The sequence below is a fragment of the Hoplias malabaricus genome, chromosome 10 (assembly GCF_029633855.1).
Source record: "Hoplias malabaricus isolate fHopMal1 chromosome 10, fHopMal1.hap1, whole genome shotgun sequence".
Lineage (NCBI taxonomy): Eukaryota > Metazoa > Chordata > Actinopteri > Characiformes > Erythrinidae > Hoplias > Hoplias malabaricus.
In genome coordinates, this window is record NC_089809.1 from 15,260,216 (window position 1) to 15,281,352 (window position 21,137).

A 21,137-nucleotide genomic window follows, 5' to 3' on the forward strand; every position below is an offset into this window, starting at 1 on the left:
ATTTGGTAGCTCTCAGTGTGTTTGTGTGCTTGAAACCAGTCTAATGTGTTTATGAAGCCCCAGTGTCAGAAAAACCAAACAACAGAGAGAGCTCCAATCGTTGTAAAGCACAAACTGAGATGAGGATATTCCTGCTCCAGACATGGGTAATATTGACATATTTTTGCTGTTTTGGATTACTTTTGGAACATTTACATTTGCTACATATATTCATTGTATGAATTACCACAGAAACTCATTTGTAACTCGAGTTGTTTAGTTTGGTAACACTTTCTGTAATACAGTTAGTCGGCTCCAGAATTTTTTGACATTTCCACCTTAAGTGATCCGAAACAGCAAGAATAAGTCAATATTACCCACCTATGGAGCAGGAATAGAGCAATATCCTCATTTTGGTTTGTGCTCTTCAATGTTTGGAGTTCTCTCCGATGTCTAAATAAAACTCCAGATGCCTCTGCCCAGCAGAGAGAGAGAGAGAGAGAGAGAGAGAGAGAGAGTTTAGCATACGGGACTGAGACAGTTTGTTTTTTCACCCATTTACAGACACTGAGGCTTCTTTAACACATTAGACTGGTTTTGACTCCAGACTGGAGTTAGCAAATGGTGAGGAAACATTTTCTGAATCTTATAAAAAGATTACAATCATGAGTCTCGGCTCAAATTCAGCAGATGGTTAACTGCTTTAAAGTAAACAGACCAAAAGTGTTACAAAACTAAACAACTTTAGTTGCAAATGGGTTTCTGTGGTAGTTCGGACAGTGAATTAAAAACTTACAGACAAGTTCAATTTCAGCTACATACAAACAAGTCGCTTTTTTCCCCTCAAAGATACCACTCCACCTTTAAAGACACTGTGCTTCTAAACATATACAAAGCAGAGAGAACAGCGTTTCCACATAATCATAGACGTGCCCTTCAAATCCAGACCTTGGTACCAGGCCAAGATTTTGAAATGGCCAGCTAATATTAATACTATACTTGGGCAGTTACGGCTACAGTATCATGCCAGCTGGCCATTTCCAAGTCTGGAACCTGGACCAAGATTTGCAGACTTCTGCACTAGACATTAAAACAATGCTGTGTTTGAATTCAGCGAAGTAAACTTCTGAAGGTCAGTAATTTTTGGTATTGTATGGAGCTCTATCACTCCACTGAGCAAGACCTCTACCTAGGAGGCTTTGGTAGGTTTTTGTCACTGAGCATGGTGACTTTAGGGTGATGTACAACTGCTCCAGATAATCCAATCCAATAAGCAGTACTTTTCTATCTGTGTGCACAGTTGAAGATCCGTATGACAAATGAGTGAAACTTAAAATGGCAGAAATCACTTGAATTTATCAGAAAAGGTGTCTACACACTTCTGGAAAGTGACACGAACCACAGAATAGATTTATCATGTGGCTTCTCGAAAGCAGCAGGATACTTGTACATAAATGTGGGGTATAACAGAGCTTAAGCTTTTCAACCAATATTTGACTCTCTTAACCCTGAGCATCTTTTCATGCATGCATTTCAATGACAAAGTAAACAGATGGGGAAAAAGGAACACATGATGAAACCAGCTCTGAATGTCAACAAACAGAGCAAGCTGTGGAATAATCCTCTACCCAGCCCTCGTCTTGCACGCGCCACTCACAATTCTTCCTTTCTTTCCTTCATTCTTTTTCTATGCCTTCTTGAACAGGTGGAATGACACCATGACAATGATTCTGTCTCTTCCTGCTTTTCTATGCAGTAATAGCCTGTTATTCTCTCTCTCTCTCTCTCTCTCTCTCTCGGTGAGTGAGCTTGTCTCTCTGCCTCTACTTCTTTCATTCTCTTCATTCACACCTAATTTTACATCCCTCATTGACTCCACTGCTACATTTCTCTAACAGACCATTTATTTTTTTCCCTTTTCTTTCATGAACATCTTGATCAATTCCTGCACCAGACAATGTTCTGTGATTTTCCCTTTATGACAAGTGTGTCCACTATCAATTATTTCAACAGTTCATAAGGAGCTGTATTAGTGATGTACTATTCCTCTCTCTCTCTCTCTCTCTCTCTCTCTCTCTCTCTCTCTCTCTCTCTCTCTCAGGAGAGATAACCGAGACATGATAACTGAGACAACTTGTTAGACAGTTTCAATGTCACTGTCACCACTCCTCCCCTCACTGGACATGATGGGCATTTACATCCTTCAGCCAACAATCACCTCAGTTTAGTGCAATAACACTATTTTAATTACATTCAGAGTCAGATGTCAAGTGAGATGTGGACCAAATCTGGGTCAAATTGACATTTGGCCCTTGTCTGGCCCACACAACATGTACAGCTTTTTTAAAAGAAATAACAATGATAAGAGAAGAAAATGTAACATTAGTTATCCTTTTTATAGGCTATAGGTGAATATAGGTGCTTGGAGTAGGTGCTAACGCTAGCTCTCGGCACTTGTATCAGAGAGGCAACAGAGTACTTGTAGTGTTCACTCTGTTGATGTGAAGAATGGCACAGTTGTTTTCCTTTATCTGAACGTTTTCTTCTATTTTGTTTTTACATGTACAGAATTCTCACTTTGTTTCTCTCTATTTTTGCCTCTAGATTTAATCCTTCTGGGCTCCAGAGTAGTTCTCGGGCTTGGTCTCTGCTTGTTCTTCTATCCACTTTGCCCTTTTTGTAATAAAGTCTAATTTCTCGCATTTGTCTCTAGCTTTTGCTTACGTCCATCAGCTGAAACTAGGGTTTCTTTACATGGATACTGCAAAATATTGGGGGGATCGCATACCCTTCTTGGAAAAACAGCAAGGGAACACATACAAATTTCATTAAAGCATAATTATGAAAATTTTGAAACATTATGTAATTTACACATGAATACTTTACTATTACATACGGTTTTCAATAAAGTTTTTAATAAATTCCTAATTGCGTTGTAAACTTGCCGTACCACCTATTGCTGCTTCACGTACCACAGTTTGAGAACCACTGCCATAGAAGAACCACTTCTGGTTCCATAAAGAACCATTTTTGCTAATACATTTAATTACATTTGTTACATCTGGGTTATTACATTTGGGTACATTTAAATTCAGTATTATTGTCTCACCATGCCGCTCTCTTACTTTGGCCCTGTTTGTCAAAAAAACAAACAATGCCAATGTAATATCTGTCAGGACTAATTTACTGGACTAATTTAAGCCAAATCTTTGCATAAGGACTTCTGAATCTGAACCTGAACCACCCTAAACCACACTAAGTGCTTCTGTCTGAAACAAATTTTGTATTGTCCCATCGTCGCTGAATAAAATGTGTTCAAATATAAAATGGGCAGCTGAGCACTAGTGGGTCAATGAAGTCTATTTGTCATTAAAAGTCAGTGAGAAAATAATTTACTTAGTCCCCTCCACATGCATCCGCATATATTTAAAAACGGACAGTTCCCTTCCTCCATTTTTAAAATATCCCAGTCCAGAAAAATATGAATATTATTGCATTATTATGCCAGTCCAGTAGGGGGCCATATGACCTCTTATACCATGACATCAAAGCATCAAAAAGCAGAGAGAAACAGAGGTTTAATCTCAAATCACTTCATACTACCTGCATAGTGCACTACGCAAGTCAAACATTTACTGAATCTAGACCTTAATTGTAAATTATATATTTCTAATACAAACCGAATTCCAAAAAAGTTGGGACACTAAGCAAATTGTGAATAAAAACTGAATGCAATGATGTGGAGATGGCAAATGTCAATATTTTATTTGTAATAGAACATAGGTGACAGATCAAAGGTTACAACAAATCCCAAAAAAGTTGGGACAAGTAGCAATAAGTGGCTGGAAAAAGGAAACTGAGCATATAACAAACAGCTGGAAGACCAATTAACACTAATTAGGTCAATTGACAACATGATTGGGTATAAAAAGTACTTCTCAGAGTGTCAGTGTCTCTCTGAAGCCAAGATGGTTAGAGGATCACCAATTCCACCATTGTTGCGCAGAAAGATAGTGCATCAATACCAGAATGGTGTTACCCAGCGTAAAATAGCAAATACTTTTAAGTTATCATCATCAACCATGCATAACATCATCAAAAGATTCAGAGAATCTGGAACAATTGCTGTGCGTAAGGGTCAAGGCCATAAAACTCTACTGGATGCTCGTGATCTCCGGGCCCTTAAACATCACTGCACCTCAAACAGGAATGCCACTGTCAAGGAAATAACAGAATGGGCTCAGGAATACTTCCAGAAAGCATTGTCAGTGAACACAATCCACCGTGCCATCCGCCGTTGCCAGCTGAATCTCTACAGTGCAAAGAGGAAGCCATTTCTAAGCAAGCTCCACAAACTCAGACTTTTCCCCTTGGCCAGGGGTCTTTTAAAATGGAGTGTGGCAAAATGGAAGACTGTTCTGTGATCAGATGAGTCACGATTTGAAGTTCTTTATGGAACACTGGGACGCCATGTCATTCGGACCAGAGAGGACAAGGATAACCCAAGTTGTTATCAACGCTCCATTCAGAAGCCTGCATCACTGATGGTATGGGGTTGCATGAGTGCTTGTGGCATGGGCAGCTTTCATGTCTGGAAAGGCACCATTAATGCAGAGAACTATGTTCAGGTTCTAGAACAACATATGCTCCCATCTAGACGTCATCTCTTTCAGGGAAGACCCTGCATTCTTCAACAAGATAATGCCAGACCACATTCTGCAGCAATCACAACATCATGGCTACGTAGGAGAAGGACCCGGATACTGAAATGGCCAGCCTGCAGTCCAGATTTTTCACCTATAGAGAACATTTGGCACATCATAAAGAGGAAGGTGCGACAAAGAAGGCCCAAGACGATTTAACAGTTAGAGGCCTGTATTAGACATGTATGGGAGAGCATTCCTATTTCTAAACTTGAGAAACTGGTCTCCTCTGTCCCCAGACGGCTGTTGAGTGTTGTAAGAAGAAGGGGGGATGCCACAGAGTGGTAAAAAATGGCCTTGTCCCAACTTTTTTGGGATTTGTTGACGCCATGAAATTTTGAAACAATATTTTTCCCCTTAAAATGATACATTCTCTCAGTTTAAACTTACGCACAGCAATTGTTCCAGATTCTCTGAATCTTTTGATGATGTTATGCACGGTTGATGATGATAACTTAAAAGTCTTTGCTATTTTACGCTGGGTAACACTATTCTGGTATTGCTGCACTATCTTTCTGCATGCACAACAATGGTAGAATTGGTGATCCTCTTACCATCTTGGCTTCAGAGAGACACTGACACTCTGAGAAGTTCTTTTTATACCCAATCATGTTGTCAATTGACCTAATTAGTGTTAATTGGTCTTCCAGCTGTTCTTTATATGCTCAATTTCCTTTTCCAGCCACTTATTGCTACTTGTCCCAACTTTTTTGGGATTTGTTGACACTGAAATTTTGAATCAAAATATTTTTCCTTTAAAATTTACTCAGATTAAACTTTTGATCTGTCATCTATGTTCTATTACGAATAAAATATTGACATTTGCCATCTCCACATCATTGCATTCAGTTTTTATTCACAATTTGTTTAGTGTCCCAACTTTTTTGTAATCCGGTTTGTATGTGGGAATCTGAAATGTAGTGCTATCCACATTTTGGATAACACGTTGTTGTGTTATGTCAGTGATTTCAAAATCTCTGTTTTACTATGAACATGACACCACTGAAATTGAGGAGATGACCTAAAAAATTGTTTTCATGTGAATTGGAGGCCAACACCAGACAAAAACTTCAGTTTATATGAATATCCAGATACACGTGGAGGCGGTCCTAATAAGAAGGATGATATTTTTCAAAGTGTAACTCATACTAATATAAGCACTGCAACAGCTTCCTTTAGAAACATATTTAACTCTCTTACAACTGTGAACAATAAAACACTCTGCCTGATCCTTGTATAAAACAAGCTAGCGTCATTGTAATCTGATGATATTTTATGTTTAGTGATTCATGTTGCACATTGCCTCTTTATATCGAACATATCAAAATCAAGTTGATTTTGTTTTCTGTAAGCCTTTGTGTTTTCTGTCAGAACACAGATATGCCTTGCGTTAGAAATGCTGTGGGCCCTTATGCTACTCTACAGGTAGCACAAAAGCATTCTTAGTTCAGGGTCTCCAGGACTGGGTCTGCATGAATTAATGGCTTTAATTCCTGGCCTTTTGGGGAAATAATAAAATTTTAAAAATAAAAAGAAAACAGTCTCTGTTAATAGATTATGCCATTATTGTAAGAGGATTTAAATTTCTAATTCTGAACTCTAAGGAGGTACTGATTTTTTAGTAATAATTAGTTTTATAAGGGGGACTTATATATATATAATTATAAATAATTTATAATTAATTCATTATGTAACAAACAATGTAATTAAGCATAGTTCAAAACTGCAGTAACAACTCTCAACATCTAAAGGTTTAAAGGCCAAATGGTCTTAGCTCTCAATGACATCATTTCAGCCTTGGCTCTTCTCCTGTGTGCAATTTTTCTATAAAGGGATCAGTCTTGTAAATGTTGAAAGTGAACTCTGTAGTGATGTGTGACCCATGTTTGAAGGACAGTCTCATTGATTGAGGGGAAGAGTGCTTTGCTGCTTAGTGATAATGGCACATTCCGCTCCTGGGGACCTCTGTTCTTTATGATGGTGGGGCTTAAAATAACCAGGACATTTTCCCCAACAACAAAGCCTACACAATGGAGTATGAGCTCATCAAAAGCCATGAAAGGGCTTAAGCGGAGGTGTGCAGACCACCAGTCCAGCGGGGGAAAACTCCTCTCCACAATGGCGCTGATAAGGATTGTGATTACATTGATTACGAGAGAGAAGGACAGGCCCAATAGTGGGAGGCCACAGAGAACAAGACTGAAAAGAGACCATTTTTCTGTTTTTTTAAAAAGCTGTATCTACAAGCAGTAGGCAGTGGGGCAGGGGGCAGTGAGAGTTGAGGTGGAGTGGGTCACTGGGTGTTTGGGTGTACATGTGTGTGCTTGGCTCGTTGTTTGTTGGCTGTGTAAAGGTCATAGCGGGGGTTCTGGTGTGTAAAGACATTCTCACTGAATACAGACTCATTCAGAAAAAAAGTTGTAAGAGCCAGTTTCTCAGCTCTGAGCAGAAACTCACAGTATCGTACCAAATAAAATGTACAATAAAGCTGATTTACAGAAATTACCTAATTTTTAATTTTTAATAAACAACATCATTTAAAGACGATGTTCATGATTTTGATTAAAGATCACTTTTTAAACTTCAGAGGATGTTTCTTCGCCATCTGTTAGCTCTGTTAAGTCAAGCTGTGGTCTGGAAGAAGCTCTGTTGTTTATACACAGCCCTAGGTCAATAAATGGGGAAAAACTAAGGGTTCTGTCTGAAATGGCTCAGGTGTTTTCTCTGTGAATTGACAGCTGAGCCACCATCGAACAATGGATTCTGGAGCTGTCTGGATGGTGGAGGGGGCTCAGAATGTTGAAAAGCATGAAAAAAAATGGGGATATTGCGCTATATTTATGCTCTATGGTTGGGTAACATTGATTTAGATTTGCTTTCTAGGTGTAAGTGATTATGCACGCAAGTAAACAAGCAGTTTTTGTCAATTTAGAGCACATCAAGTCTAAGGGGAAGCAAGGACTGTTGCAGTGTGAGAGGTAGAAGGGTGTAACTAGAGCTTAAAATACTGTGTTGTGGGTTGTGGGTTTATTTACTATTTTCCAAATACATGTAAGTGCTTGGTTGAGATTTGAAATATTCTCAGAGCCTGCCTCACTTTTATAGCTTTTTACACTGATTTGTCTAGTTATTTTCATCATCCATACTTTCATGAGTATATGGAGGTGAGGTAAATAAAATAGTAACAGACACAATTGTGTATTTCTATTGAATTTTCTTGACAAAAATATATTTTTATCTTATATCTAATATGTTCTATGAGTTTTAGGATATCTGTGATATAATGTTATACAGAATACAAACATCAGTTTGTAATGTTCAAAAGCATTCTTGAATGTTTGATTTGCATAAAGCAGAATTTAATGACCATTTAAGCCAGTTAATTATCTAATGATTTCTGTTATTGTTGCCACTTCTTTAAAAACAAGGGATTTATAAAATTACCAAAGTGGTTTATTTGCCACTTTTGGTAATGAGCCATTTTGACCATTTTCAGGCTCAATTAAAGAGCCTACATTTTTTGCAAGCCTACTTATTATAGTTTGTTTCTTATTGTCTATAAATTGCACTTTTTTGTTTGCCTGTTTGTTTGCTTTTCCCTTTTAAAACTATGTGCCTGTGTACCTAACTAAAAACAGTACATTTAGTGACATTACAAGTATTAAATTAAAACGGGCTTATTAATTTAACTTTGAATGGAATAAATCAACATTATTAGTCATAAATTAGCAATGAAAGGTATAAAATATGTTAAAAGTTGACACTCAAAATAATTGATTTAACACTGGTAAAGTGTACCACAGTTTGATATGTAAATCAAAGGGAGGAACATTTTATTTTACATGATATGAGCCTTTTAAATCTGTAAATCTGTGAGAGAGTGAGTAGTGGCTCATACTGCTGAGGAGAGGCTGGTTGCGGCGGTAACAGGATGGAAGAGAACTGAGATGCTCGAGTCTCTGGTTGAGTGCTCTGGAGAGATGACCAGTATGTCTCAAACTGCCAACGGTCAGACTGGTCAGATAAACAGGTTCCACAAAGTGACTGAGGAGTGCCCCCTGCAGACCAAGCACATTCCACCTGCGCACAGAGAAAAAAAACTTCACTAAATAAGGAGAAATATGAAATACAAAATTTCCTATTTAGTAATATATAAACTAGTAAATAAATACTAATAAATAGTATATATACACACCAAAAATTAATAACCTGAATGGAAAATATATATTTTATACAAATAGATATATTTGATCCATTATAAATGTTCCATCTGTATAATTCTGCATAGTAAAGAACTGAACAATAGAACAGGACTTTCAGAAGCAGCCCCCAAAAGGAGTCTAAGGTCACAACGTTAAAAGCCAAGGAAATATAATTAGTCATAATTTAGTAAAGGCTAGTATAATTAATCATGAATAGTTTTTCTAAAAATATGTTCTGACAGCTCTAGTTTTCCTACATATTTACAATTATGGCATCTGGCTCTTGTAACCTGTTCAGTCATGTGGAGGGCACTGGGTTTACTCACTAGAGCTACAAAAAAATTTGCAATTTAGAGTTAGGTTAAAAAATAACCTATATATATATACACACACACATCTGCAATCTTGGGTTAGTGTTAAATTCCAACACTGCGATCTAGGTTTAAGATAAGTAGGGTTATGTTCAGTTCTTAAAAATTGCAAGTGAAATGAGAGTGAATGACTGACTAAATTAAATAACTGGCTTGGTTTTTACTTTCAATCTTTTTAATGAAATTGCATATGGATTATATCGTTCTGTTTACAGACGATTGAAAAATAAAAGTACTACAATGTATCCTATTTTTAACCATATCTAACCCTCTCATTGTACGTGGAGCCCTGCCTTCCACCCAGATGGTCCCTAATGTCAGAACCCAACCAGAAAATATACCCAGTAATAAACTGAAATTTTCAGTGGGTGGGTGGTTAGGTGAATAATGAATGAATGAATGAATGGTAAAATAGGACCCCAGAGATTCCAGAGAGAAGTTTAATACATAGTAGAACTTCTTGAATCCATCTATTATGTGCTGGAGGGGAAGCATGATTCCATTTAATGGTAATGTTCACAAAAAAACAAAACAAAAATAAATAAATAAATATAAAATGCAGAGGATGTTTTGTGTGTATGAAGCCCAAGTGTCAGTAAACGGGTTTCTTGGCTCTCTCACGCTGTTGACAGAGAAACAGCTGAAAGAGACCTCCAAATATTGAAAATTGTGATAAAAACAAAATGAGGCTCTATTCCTGCTCCATATGTGGGTAATATTGATTTATTTTTGACTGTTTTAGATTACTGAACTGATTGTTAAACAAAATGAATGTAAACACAGACCGAATGTGCTACAAAAGAGTGTCCATGGTAATTCAAACAGTGAATAAAAATTACAGATATGTTCAACTCCAGTCACATACAACAATAGCTGTTTGTTCCTTAAACATAGCTTCTAGATGAGTGAGAGATGCAGTTCCCCAGATTCATTGGCATTCCCTTTAAGAAGAATAGCACGTCTGGCCAGTAATGTAGTGAAAGCTAATGAGATGTGTTTTACATGAATAATAATAAAAAAAAAATTTAAAAATCTACAATATGAACAATAGTATCACAGGTGTTTAGTGAGCATGGACCTAATATATGTTAATGTAGCACAAAAACACATTAGTGCAGCCATCATCCAGGAGTCACTGTGAAGCCTACATTAGCATAAACTGCACAAAGTATAATACTATTTGCATATGCTTTTCCTCCAGTTGGGAAACGGCCTATGTTTCAAAATTAAAATACAGGAAAGTACAAAATGCCATCAGATCCAAAAAGCATGCAGAGTGATAAACGTCACAATATGGTATTAACTACAAACTCGTGATTAAACGAAAAAATATTTTGTGACAGCCTGAATTATTAATTTAGAATTTTTCTCACTGGATAAAACAGTTTTGCTCATTCGCTGGTGTTCTCATCTGTGTAAGCTAATGAACTTATGAAAAGACAATCACTGAAAAACATTATGCTGCTAATTTTTCCATCATTGTTCTTTTGGTTAATTAATGTCTTTTTATCATGTCTATAATTATTGCAGTTACCTCTCTCACTCGCATCTCTGTTCATGCCTAATAATGAGCCATTATAGTTTCTGCCTCCCCAAGCAGTCAATTAACATCGACCGCTTTCCAGGAACATCTCCAGCAGAGCCTTGCACACCTCACAAGCAAATCTAGAAAATCTCTCTCACCTAGACATTCTGCCTCCTTCTCTGGCTTCTCTCTTAATCTCACTTTTTCTCTCTCTATTTCTCACTGACTCTTTCAATGCTGTGACTCTAAATGAATAAGCCATGTAATGTATTTCTCACTATACTTTTTCTTTCTCCTTCTTCACTCTCCCTTTATCTCCCTCTCTCTCACACTCTTTCTTTCTCTCCTACACACTCCTAAGCTTCCCCTCAACCCCATTAAACCACCCACCCTTATTCTCTTCTTTTTCTTTTTCTCTGCTTCTTCTTTTCCTTGTAGCTCATCTCTCTCTCTCTCTCTCTCTCTCTCTCTCTCTCTCTCTCTCTCACCAACATTCATATTTCTAACTCTCTCTCACCCATTTGCCCATGATGCAACACTGTGAATTAAAAACATCTTTTAATCTCATGCAAGAAAAGACAGCCATCTGGCATGTGCAAACTAAAAGAAGCTGTACAAACTTAAATGTGTTTTTTTCCCCAGTTCCTACTCTGACATTTCACTACAGCGGCCTCTCCATCCACCTGCATAAAGCCTGGAGTCATTAAAGTAATGTGTTCATCTACATAAAACGCAAGTGAAATATAAAGGATCATATTCACAGCCAAAAGCATTTAGGCCTTCAATTAAAGCAATCATTGACTTAATTAAACATCCACTTTGCTCAATCAGCACCACATACCTTTGTACTTCCACAAAATAATTATAATTATCACCACTGTAACTGAAGGAAAATAAAAACAATATCACTTTTCTTTATCATAACTCGGCTTCCATTTTTATACTGTGCCTATGCTTCCACTTATTTAATTTCTTCTTATTCTTTCTCTAAAAACAATGCGTTCTACTGTATTCAGTAGTGTCAGAAAACATTGCTGTGAGTATTTGATTGCATTTAGCCACAAGAACAGTGAAGTTTGATGTTTGATGATTAGTTTTGGATTCCAACAGTACTTGGTGGAGCTAAAAAAACCTCTGGAATACACTTACCCAGTTTAGCCGCACTCAGCCACGTTTTACCAATTAAGTATTAAAACTTACAGTCTTACAGATTGGCACCCTGAACTGGATAAGTGGTTACAGATAATGAATGAATGAATGAATACTTACAGTCAGAATGGAGGCATCTTACATATGTCAATCTTAAGGACGTAGAGAGAAAAACAGCCTTTATATTCTAATTAGTAAAAAGAGATTTGTAAATGACCATTTAGTAAGTATTCATACGTTTTAGGTCCCCGTGAAAGTTTTGATGTTTTAACACGCCCAACTACTGGTAAAAAGTAGTAGTTTGCTACTGTGAATGTTGCTACTCTTGACAATAACTACTAACAGCTTAAACTATAACCCCATTGCCAGAAATTTTAGGAAGCTGGGAGACTGCCTTTCTAAAATTAAAATCATGTTATTTGTAAATTGCTCCTCTAGCTATTTTTTATTTAATAGTATCACTTGTTTTTCCACCTTTTTTGGCCTCTGTCCTAACTTTTTTGAGATTATTTTTCACAGCTTTACAATTTTTTTTTGAATTTGGGTTTGTACTTCATACATTTGCAGAGGTCTAAAAATTACAAAAATATTCTACTCAAGAAAACTACTGTTACTTTGATGAAATTTTACTTAAGTACAAGTAATATTACCAGCATATAAATGTATTCAACTAAAGTAAAAAGTAGTGCATTTGAAATTTACTCAAAGTAAAAGTTACTTAGTTACCAACACATTTTATCCATCCATCCATCCATTATCTGTAACCGCTTATCCAATTTAGGGTCGCGGGGGGTCCAGAGCCTACCTGGAATCATCGGGCGCAAGGCGGGAATACACCCTGGAGGGGACGCCAGTCCTTCACAGGGCAACACAGACACACATTCACACCTACGGACACTTTCGAGTCGCCAATCCACCTGCAACGTGTGTTTTTGGACTGTGGGAGGAAACCGGAGCACCCGGAGGAAACCCACGCGGACACGGGGAGAAACACACTTTATTATTTTTTTTATTTTTGTTTTTAACAATGTGTGTGTGTGGGGGGGGGGCTCTCCTGTGTAGCACAAAAAGGACAATGGAAAATCAATTTTCCCATTAAATAATTAATGGAATAATTTTACAAATCAAATAAATTGCTCATGGTAAGGCCTGAAGATATGAACATGACTATTAAAATAGCTGCAGTTATGTCTATGCTATATTCAAAATTCATTCACATTGTCTGTCACCACTTATATCCAGTTCAGGTGGCTACTGGAAAACCACTGAGCGCTGTCCACGATGAATAATACACCCGTATATATATATATATATATATATATATATATATATATCACGTTGTTGCTATTTCCATCAAGGGATATATATATATATATATATATATATATATATATCCCTTGATGGAAATAGCAACAACGTGATTTTAAATACAGAGCTATAATATTTCAAATAGAGAAATGTGCATAATCTTCAGTGAAATATGTTAATACACATTTAGAATATGAAAGTATGGGAGACAAACAAAATAAATTGCTGCAGATCAAGTCATAACAAAAAGGCCAATAGAGGTGACAGTTCGATATTACCAACTAACACACACTGATGTATTTTGGCTAATTTGAGCCTCTTATTAAAATAGGAAATCTTAAAAACCAGATTCCAAAAAAGTTGGGACACTAAACAAATTGTGAATAAAAACTGAATGCAATGATGTGGAGATGGCAAATGTCAATATTTTATTCGTAATAGAACATAGATGACAGATCAAAAGTTTAATCTGAGTAAATGTAACATTTTAAAGGAAAAATATTTTGATTCAAAATTTCAGTGTCAACAAATCCCAAAAAAGTTGGGACAAGTAGCATTAAATGGCTGGAAAAAGGAAATTGAGCATATAACAAACAGCTAGAAGACCAATTAACACTAAATTAGGTCAATTGACAACATGATTGGGTATAAAAAGTACTTCTCAGAGTGTATAATTCCGGAACAATTGCTGTGTGTAAGGGTCAAGGCCGTAAAACTCTACTGGATGCTCGTGATCTCTGGGCCTTTAAACATCACTGCACCTCAAACAGGAATGCAACTGTCAAGGAAATAACAGAATGGGCTCAGGAATACTTCCAGAAAGCATTGTCAGTGAACACAATCCACCGTGCCATCCGCTGTTGCCAGCTGAAACTCTACAGTGCAAAGAGGAAGCCATTTCTAAGCAAGGGGTTGCATGAGTGCTTGTGGCATGGGCAGCTTGCATGTCTGGAAAGGCATCATTAATGCAGAGAACTATGTTCACGTTCTAGAACAACATATGCTCCCATCTAGACGTCATCTCTTTCAGGGAAGACCCTGCATTCTTCAACAAGATAATGCCAGACCACATTCTGCAGCAATCACAATATCATGGCTACGTAGGAGAAGGATCCAGGTACTGAAATGGCCGGCCTGCAGTCCAGATCTTTCACCTATAGAGAACATTTGGCGCATCATAAAGGGGAAGGTGCGACAAAGAAGGCCCAAGACGAATGAACAATTATAGGCCTGTATTAGACATGAATGGGAGAGCATTCCTATTTCTAAACTTGAGAAACTAGTCTCCTCTGTCCCCAGATGTCTGTTGAGTGTTGTAAGAAGAAGGTGGGGATGCCACACAGTGGTAAAAAATGGCCTTGTCCCACCTTTTTTGGGATTTGTTGATGCCATGAAATTTTGAAACAACATATTTTTCCCTCAGTTTAAACTTTTGATCTGTGATTTGTTTTCTATTGTGAATAAAATATCAGATGTTGGCACCTCCACATCATTGCATTGTTTTTATTCACAATTTGTTTAGTGTCCCAACTGTTTTGGAATCCGGTTTGTATTTTTGACTACCAATTCAGTGGAACAAGTATTTAGCCTACTTGTACATGCTCTACATGTGCAGATGTGGGATTTTTATAAGCTGTTATTTCTCTCTCTGCAAATACAGCTTACACTGCATTATAAAGATGTGGCTTTTCTTACACTTGAAGCTGAAGTGGTCCCTTAATTATGGCCAGTGGTTCATCTCCTTCTAGAGCAACTCTGGATTTCACAGGGTTTCATATTCAGCTGGGTCTGCACCGGTACTGGACATATCCCTCTCCATATTTCTTGTGATTTTAGCGGTAGATTGCTGGTGTCCTTTTTTTCTTGCATTTTTATTTACATTTTTACCCTTTTATTTTTTTTATTTACATTTTTACATTTTTACAATTTTACATTTACATATTTTTACTATAGCGAAGCACAATACTTCAAGCAAAATGTATTTAAGTAAAAGTAAAGTTATATTTTTTCATTGTCTTTAACCGCTTATCCAGTTCAGGGTCACAGTGGGTCCGGAGCCTACCTGGAATCACTGGGCGCAAGGTGGGAACACACCCTGAAGCGGGCACCAGTCCTTCACAGGGCAACACATACTCACACATATGGACACGTTTGAGAAGCCATTCCACCTACCAATGTGTGTTTTTGGACCGTGGTAGGAAACCGGAGCATCCGGAGGAAACCCGTGCGGATATGGGGAGAACACACCAAACTCCTCACAGACAGTCAGCCAGAGCGGGACTTGAACATCAGCTGAAGCTCCGAGAGCCATTCACTACTTTTGTAAACATCACAAAATTTAAAGTTAAAGTACTACCTAGGATTTGTTTAAAACTCCATTGAATAATGCCAGAAAAATGTACTATAAGGGCCCTTTAAAGGAATACAATGTAAGAATGGTCTTTTTTCTCCTGAGCACCCCCTGCTGCTGAGTGTAATTCACATTTACCTTTCTGTCATAAAATCAAGTCTAACACACGTCTCTTTCCCTCGCTCCTTCACTCAATTAAACACGACAGGCTCTCTGGGCTTCTATTAACACACACTCTACCTGTCTCTCACAGACAAACACATACACACATACACACTGGACCATGTTATTACAACCATAAAGTATAAATTTGGTGGTACACTAGCCTTTATAACCACAGCAAACAACAGTAAATTACCAGAAATTACCCTTATTACCAGAATCAATGTCCAATGCTAGCATAACTGAGCTAATCCATCTAAAGTGACCAAGCGTTACCACTCGCCCTCATTCATCAGTAACTCTCAAACCTAGATTATAACACTGTTCTCAACAAAGCTGGGGTTCCACCAACACAAAAGTGTAACTTTAGTCATTTAATCCACATAGCAACTGGCAAAAATGACTTATTACCAAAATCAATTTATAACGCGAAAAGTGAGCTAAAATTAGCAGCCTACAAACCCTGGCTCACTACCCAGTGACTCACATTTATCAACAAAACTTTTCACTAACACCTTAACACATGAAAAAAGGACAACAAATGCTTACTGCTCCAACTTGTGTCTGTTTCAGCTCACTCTATTCAGCCCAGTATTAACTCTTCTGTGGCTGCTCATTCTCTTTCTCTCTGTTGTTCTTCTCCTTGGTCTCTCTGCTATATAATATCCATACTGAGTTGGATTCTACTTGTAGCTAGGCAGCCATCCATCTCTGAGCTATGTGCCGTTAAGCATTACCCATTTCTCGCGAGAGTCCTCCACCCCGTGATTCAGAATTTGCTTAGTGCAGTAAACCAGCAGAGGGCCCAGCATAGCAGCCAAAGAAGCTCTATTCTTCCTATTACAGCTCAGTGGAACGTCACAATAATTTAGAAACTGTCATTTTAAGGTGGAAATACTACATAGTGTTCCTTAAAATGTGATGACAAGACCCAGAAATCTGCTGATGGAAGATAAAAAAGGAACAGTCCACTCCAGGCATTTTAGAAGTGTACAGCAGCAGTGAAACATGGTCAGTTAGCTTAAGCCTGATTCTTGGCCCTGCTCTTGATGATGACCTTGATCAGCTCTCTCTCACAGGTCCAGTCTGTCCAGCAGAGGAGGAGATCATTTACAGAGGTATAAAAGGGACAAAGATTGGCTGAGAGCTTGCCATGGAAGAAAGTCAGATGCCAGTTCCGTATTATTCTATTTTTTTGTAAAGTAATTGCTTTCACCCCAGACCATGACCTGGCCAGATTTAATCGAACTCTTCCCAGCTCTGATTGACTGAATCAAATCCATCAAATTAACAGAGCTTTGAGGAGGAAAGGGTTCACCCAAGTGCTCATGACCTGCCTCACATTGAGAAGAAGAATCAGAGGAAGTCAACGGTGAAAAAAACAGTGATAGCAAAACAAAAGGTCCCCACTTAAAAAAAGAGAAGCTTAAATATGAAAATGCTACATATATTAATATATAAAATGTTAAATATAACCAAACATGTTAATACCCATTTTTATAAGATATATCCCTCCAGATGATCACAGTCCCCTGCTCCATTGCAGAATGTTGGGGTCATTTATTCTTCTCTAACCCTTGTTTGACATTGGGCATGATGTTAAAGACTTTCATCTATTCACTGTGTCTGTTGCAGAGATATATTATTGCCTATAAAATACAAAAGTACAGTGGTGCCAACATATTGTGAAATGTAATGGCACAGTTCTTGAATCATAATTTCCCCACCTCCTCAACACCTTTTCTATGTAGAGCCCCACTGGCTGTCAATTAAAAAAATGTGTTCCTGAGTGGTGCACCGATCTAAATGTTGTTTCTATCATGGGGTTGTTACCAGTCCAATCCCCAGCGAAGCCTCATGCATCCAAGATGCCTCAGTTCAAGAGAACACAGCCTCACTCTCTGCTTTGCTTTCCTTCATTGCAAGCACAATGCTAGCCAGCATGGTCTGTATCTGTTAGTTGGTATAGCAGATATGGACAGTTAAGTGTTCTGCTAGCAGCAGAAGAGAATGGGTAGTTGGCTTCATAGTTGTCTCAGTGCTGTCCAAAGAAAAAACATGTATCTCCAAAATAGTACCTTTATAGGAAAAATTGGTGAGAATTTCAAACAGTTTAAATAAATAAATAAATAAATAAATAAAAATAAAAACCTTCAAAATGTACTCTAAATTGCAGAAGCCTTGAAGGTCAAGTTGAAAAAAAGTTTGATGAATGTTCCTGAGACTAAGTTCCACATTATTATTTTTTATTATTTTAGTCATACAGCCACAGGAAAGACAAATAGTTCAGATGTTCTTAATATTTCATAAAATATATATTTATAATTAGGAACAGCTGAACTGTTGACGACCTGTCCCTCCTTTGGCTGTATGATGGCCAGTTTTTGCTCGTATTTTGGTTTTGGCCACTGTATTGAGTTGGACTGCTCAAAGCTGGTACAGCATGCTAATTCATAGCACCTAGATACTCAAAAAACATTTTCCTCCTGTAGTGGAGACCATTGTATAAATGACAAGGATTAGCACAGGTAAGTAGTTCTGTGTTCAGTCTAGTGTGTCGGCCAGAACACCACTTGATGCCATGGACATAAGGAGTGACAGCTGTGTTGGTATGAGTGTATTTGTGTGTGTGGTCTGTGGAAAACAAATACAGAGAAGATTGTAAATATTAAAAATGGCAATATGAATAATAATAAAGAAATATACAACATAAGTCAGACTGAAATAAAAAAAATGGTTGTGTTTCTAAGCTCAGGATTCAGTACAGCAACATCAGAGCATTAATTATAGTTAGTTATTATTATAAATAGTAATGAGAAACCACCTAGTGGTCCATGGCATAAAGTAAGAATATTACACATATATGAACATATAACATAAATAAATAAATCTACACTTAAAATACAACACTATCAACAGGAGATGAATTTACAGTGCATAACTGAGGGAAAGTGAAACAAAACATACAAAAAGAGCGCAAGGACTGAACACTCGCACAATGAGGCAGTAATGCTCATAAACGTTAACTCATGGAGTTCCCTTCAGTGACAATTTGTGCACTGACGGTGGTGTAAAGTGTGGTGTTCACTGAGCAAATCTCCGGCTCCCATATACCCCCAAAGTGAGAAGCAGCTGGGGGGTTGAAATAGAACTGGATCTTCTGCTTGGCCACTATCTTAAATGCTTCCTTCAACTCTTTTTTGCTGCCTCGGAAATTGGTTCCCTGGTTAGAGAACAGCTCTGCCAGAGTTTCCCTGCATGTGATGAATGTATGAATCAGCATCACTGATTGAAGTATGAATCAGCATCACTTGAGGTATGGACATACAAATGTACCACTCTGGCTGTCCACACCTGAACAGAAAGTGTATTTGAACAGTCTAAGTCTGGCAGTGGAAAAGTCTGCCATCTTATGTGTGGTGGGTTTCCCCTTCCATCTGCGGCAATCAGAGCAGGTTAGCTTTGGACAGTTTGCGCCCTCGCAGGACCCAAAATGTGCACAGACTTTCGACAAACACTCGCTCTGGACCGGGGTGTCGCAGTCAATCATGGAAGTCTTGTATTAGGAACCTCATTACTGGGTGCAACGGATCTAGGACTACGAGGTGTAAGGTATTCTGATCCAAATGTTCTGCTCTATAAAGTCTGCCAACCATGCAAATAATTTAACCAGTGTAATCAAGCTCTGGGGATAAAGTCACAAGTCAACTACCCTTGAGGACTCTCTAACTGGGCCATACTAAAGAGGAATGTCTCTGCCTTGCAGTAGTCATTGGCAACAAGTTTGGTCTTCTCATCTGCTGCCCTGTGCAACTTCTGTGTGGTAATCTCTAGTAACTCTTTCTAAGTCTTGCACTGACTCACATCTATTCCAGGATAGTGTGTCACAGTAGAAGTGAGAATTCAGAGACGGGCTTGTGAAGCTCAGAGGAGTCATCCTTTAGACAGGTTGCTGGATTCTTGGGCCACAAGTCTGGGGTCAGCAAGAGAAAGGGATCCACCTGTTTGGTTCTTGCAATGTCTTGCCACAGCTAACGACTTCACCCGTGGCAGAATCAACCTACCTCCAGTCACACAGATCTGTAAGGTCTTGAATTTCTGTAACCCTAGTCCTGACAAAAACCTTCAAATGGCAAGACTCAGACTTCAGCACTGCTGTGGAGCCAGTCCACGGTCCTAATTCATCGATCCTCATAGTGAGCTCCATCTTTACAAGTCAAGAGAGTTGAGTTCCAGTAAGTGCAGCACAGAGCTCTAACCTGGACACAGAAAGGAGGCGCTTGAGAATGACCATAAAACGAGCCTTCAGAAAATGACATGTGAGCTCTGCCTTGATGATCTACTGTTCGCAAGTAAGCCACTGAGCCATAGGCTTGCTCAGATGCATTACAGAACACATCCATCTCTCTATGGACATCAGACTGTTTAACGTCATAGGTTACATATAGTCTGGGAAGTACAGTTTGGGGTAGGGATTTGAGCTCTTCCTCCCAGTCCTACCACCTTTGTAAGAGGTCTGGGTGTAGAAGGGAGTCATCCCAGCCTCTGTTTTTATCCTACAGACATCTTACCAGTATCTCAGCTCTAGTGTTGTAGGGAAGAATAAACACCAAAGGATTGTATTGGCTTGCTAAGATCCTGTAGATATTCTACATTGTGGGGACCCCATAATCTGGGTGATATTTGTAACTCAGTGTGTCAATTTGGAAGTGCCAGCTAAGCCCCAAGGTTGACTCTAGTGAGTCTGTCTTATCATGAGCAAACCAGTGTTCTGCATTGTTTGATCTTAAATCCCCAGGCGAATGAGAGATGACACTTGGTTCATTGGTAGCCCACTGACACGATTCAAATCCAGCTGATGACAGAAGTGATCTTAATTTAGCCCCCAAATGTTTTGCCTTTGCAACCGTGGGTATGCTTCGCAGAAAATTGTCGACATAAAAACATCTCTCCCCTGAGAATCTCACCTCAACATCCGCTGAGTTGTTTTCAGTGACATGCCTTTGCAAAGCAAAAGTAGCACAGCATGGGCTACAACTTGTGCCAAAGGGGAGTATGCACCACTCATGAACTGCTACAGGCTCGCTTTGATGAAAATCACGCCATATGAAGCGTAAAAAAGAACAGTCTTTGAGTAAAATATGGCCCTGGAGGAGCATGCCTTTAATGTTTCCTGAAATGGCCCCAGCATATTCCTGTAACCGTAAAAGGACACCTATCAGTAATGGCCCCAGAGTTGGCCCAGGTAGCAGGTATTCATTCAGGTTTTGTTCTCGATAATGGTAAGAACAATTGAAGACCATACAATTCTTGCCATTGTGGCTAACCATATAATGGGTAACATACCATGTCTTTTCCTGGACTCCGCATGATTCGGCTTATCCATCT

At 38.4% G+C, this 21,137-nt stretch overlaps 1 protein-coding gene across 1 annotated transcript in view; it reads right to left on the reverse strand.

The window, feature by feature from the left end:
* Positions 1 to 21,137, reverse strand: part of adarb2 (adenosine deaminase RNA specific B2 (inactive)) — a 278,415-nt gene that overhangs the window by 5,388 nt on the left and 251,890 nt on the right. Inside the window, exon 8 of the mRNA XM_066683487.1 lies at positions 8,581 to 8,762. Coding sequence (XP_066539584.1) covers positions 8,581 to 8,762 — 182 coding nt within the window. The remainder of the gene's footprint in view (positions 1 to 8,580; positions 8,763 to 21,137) is intronic.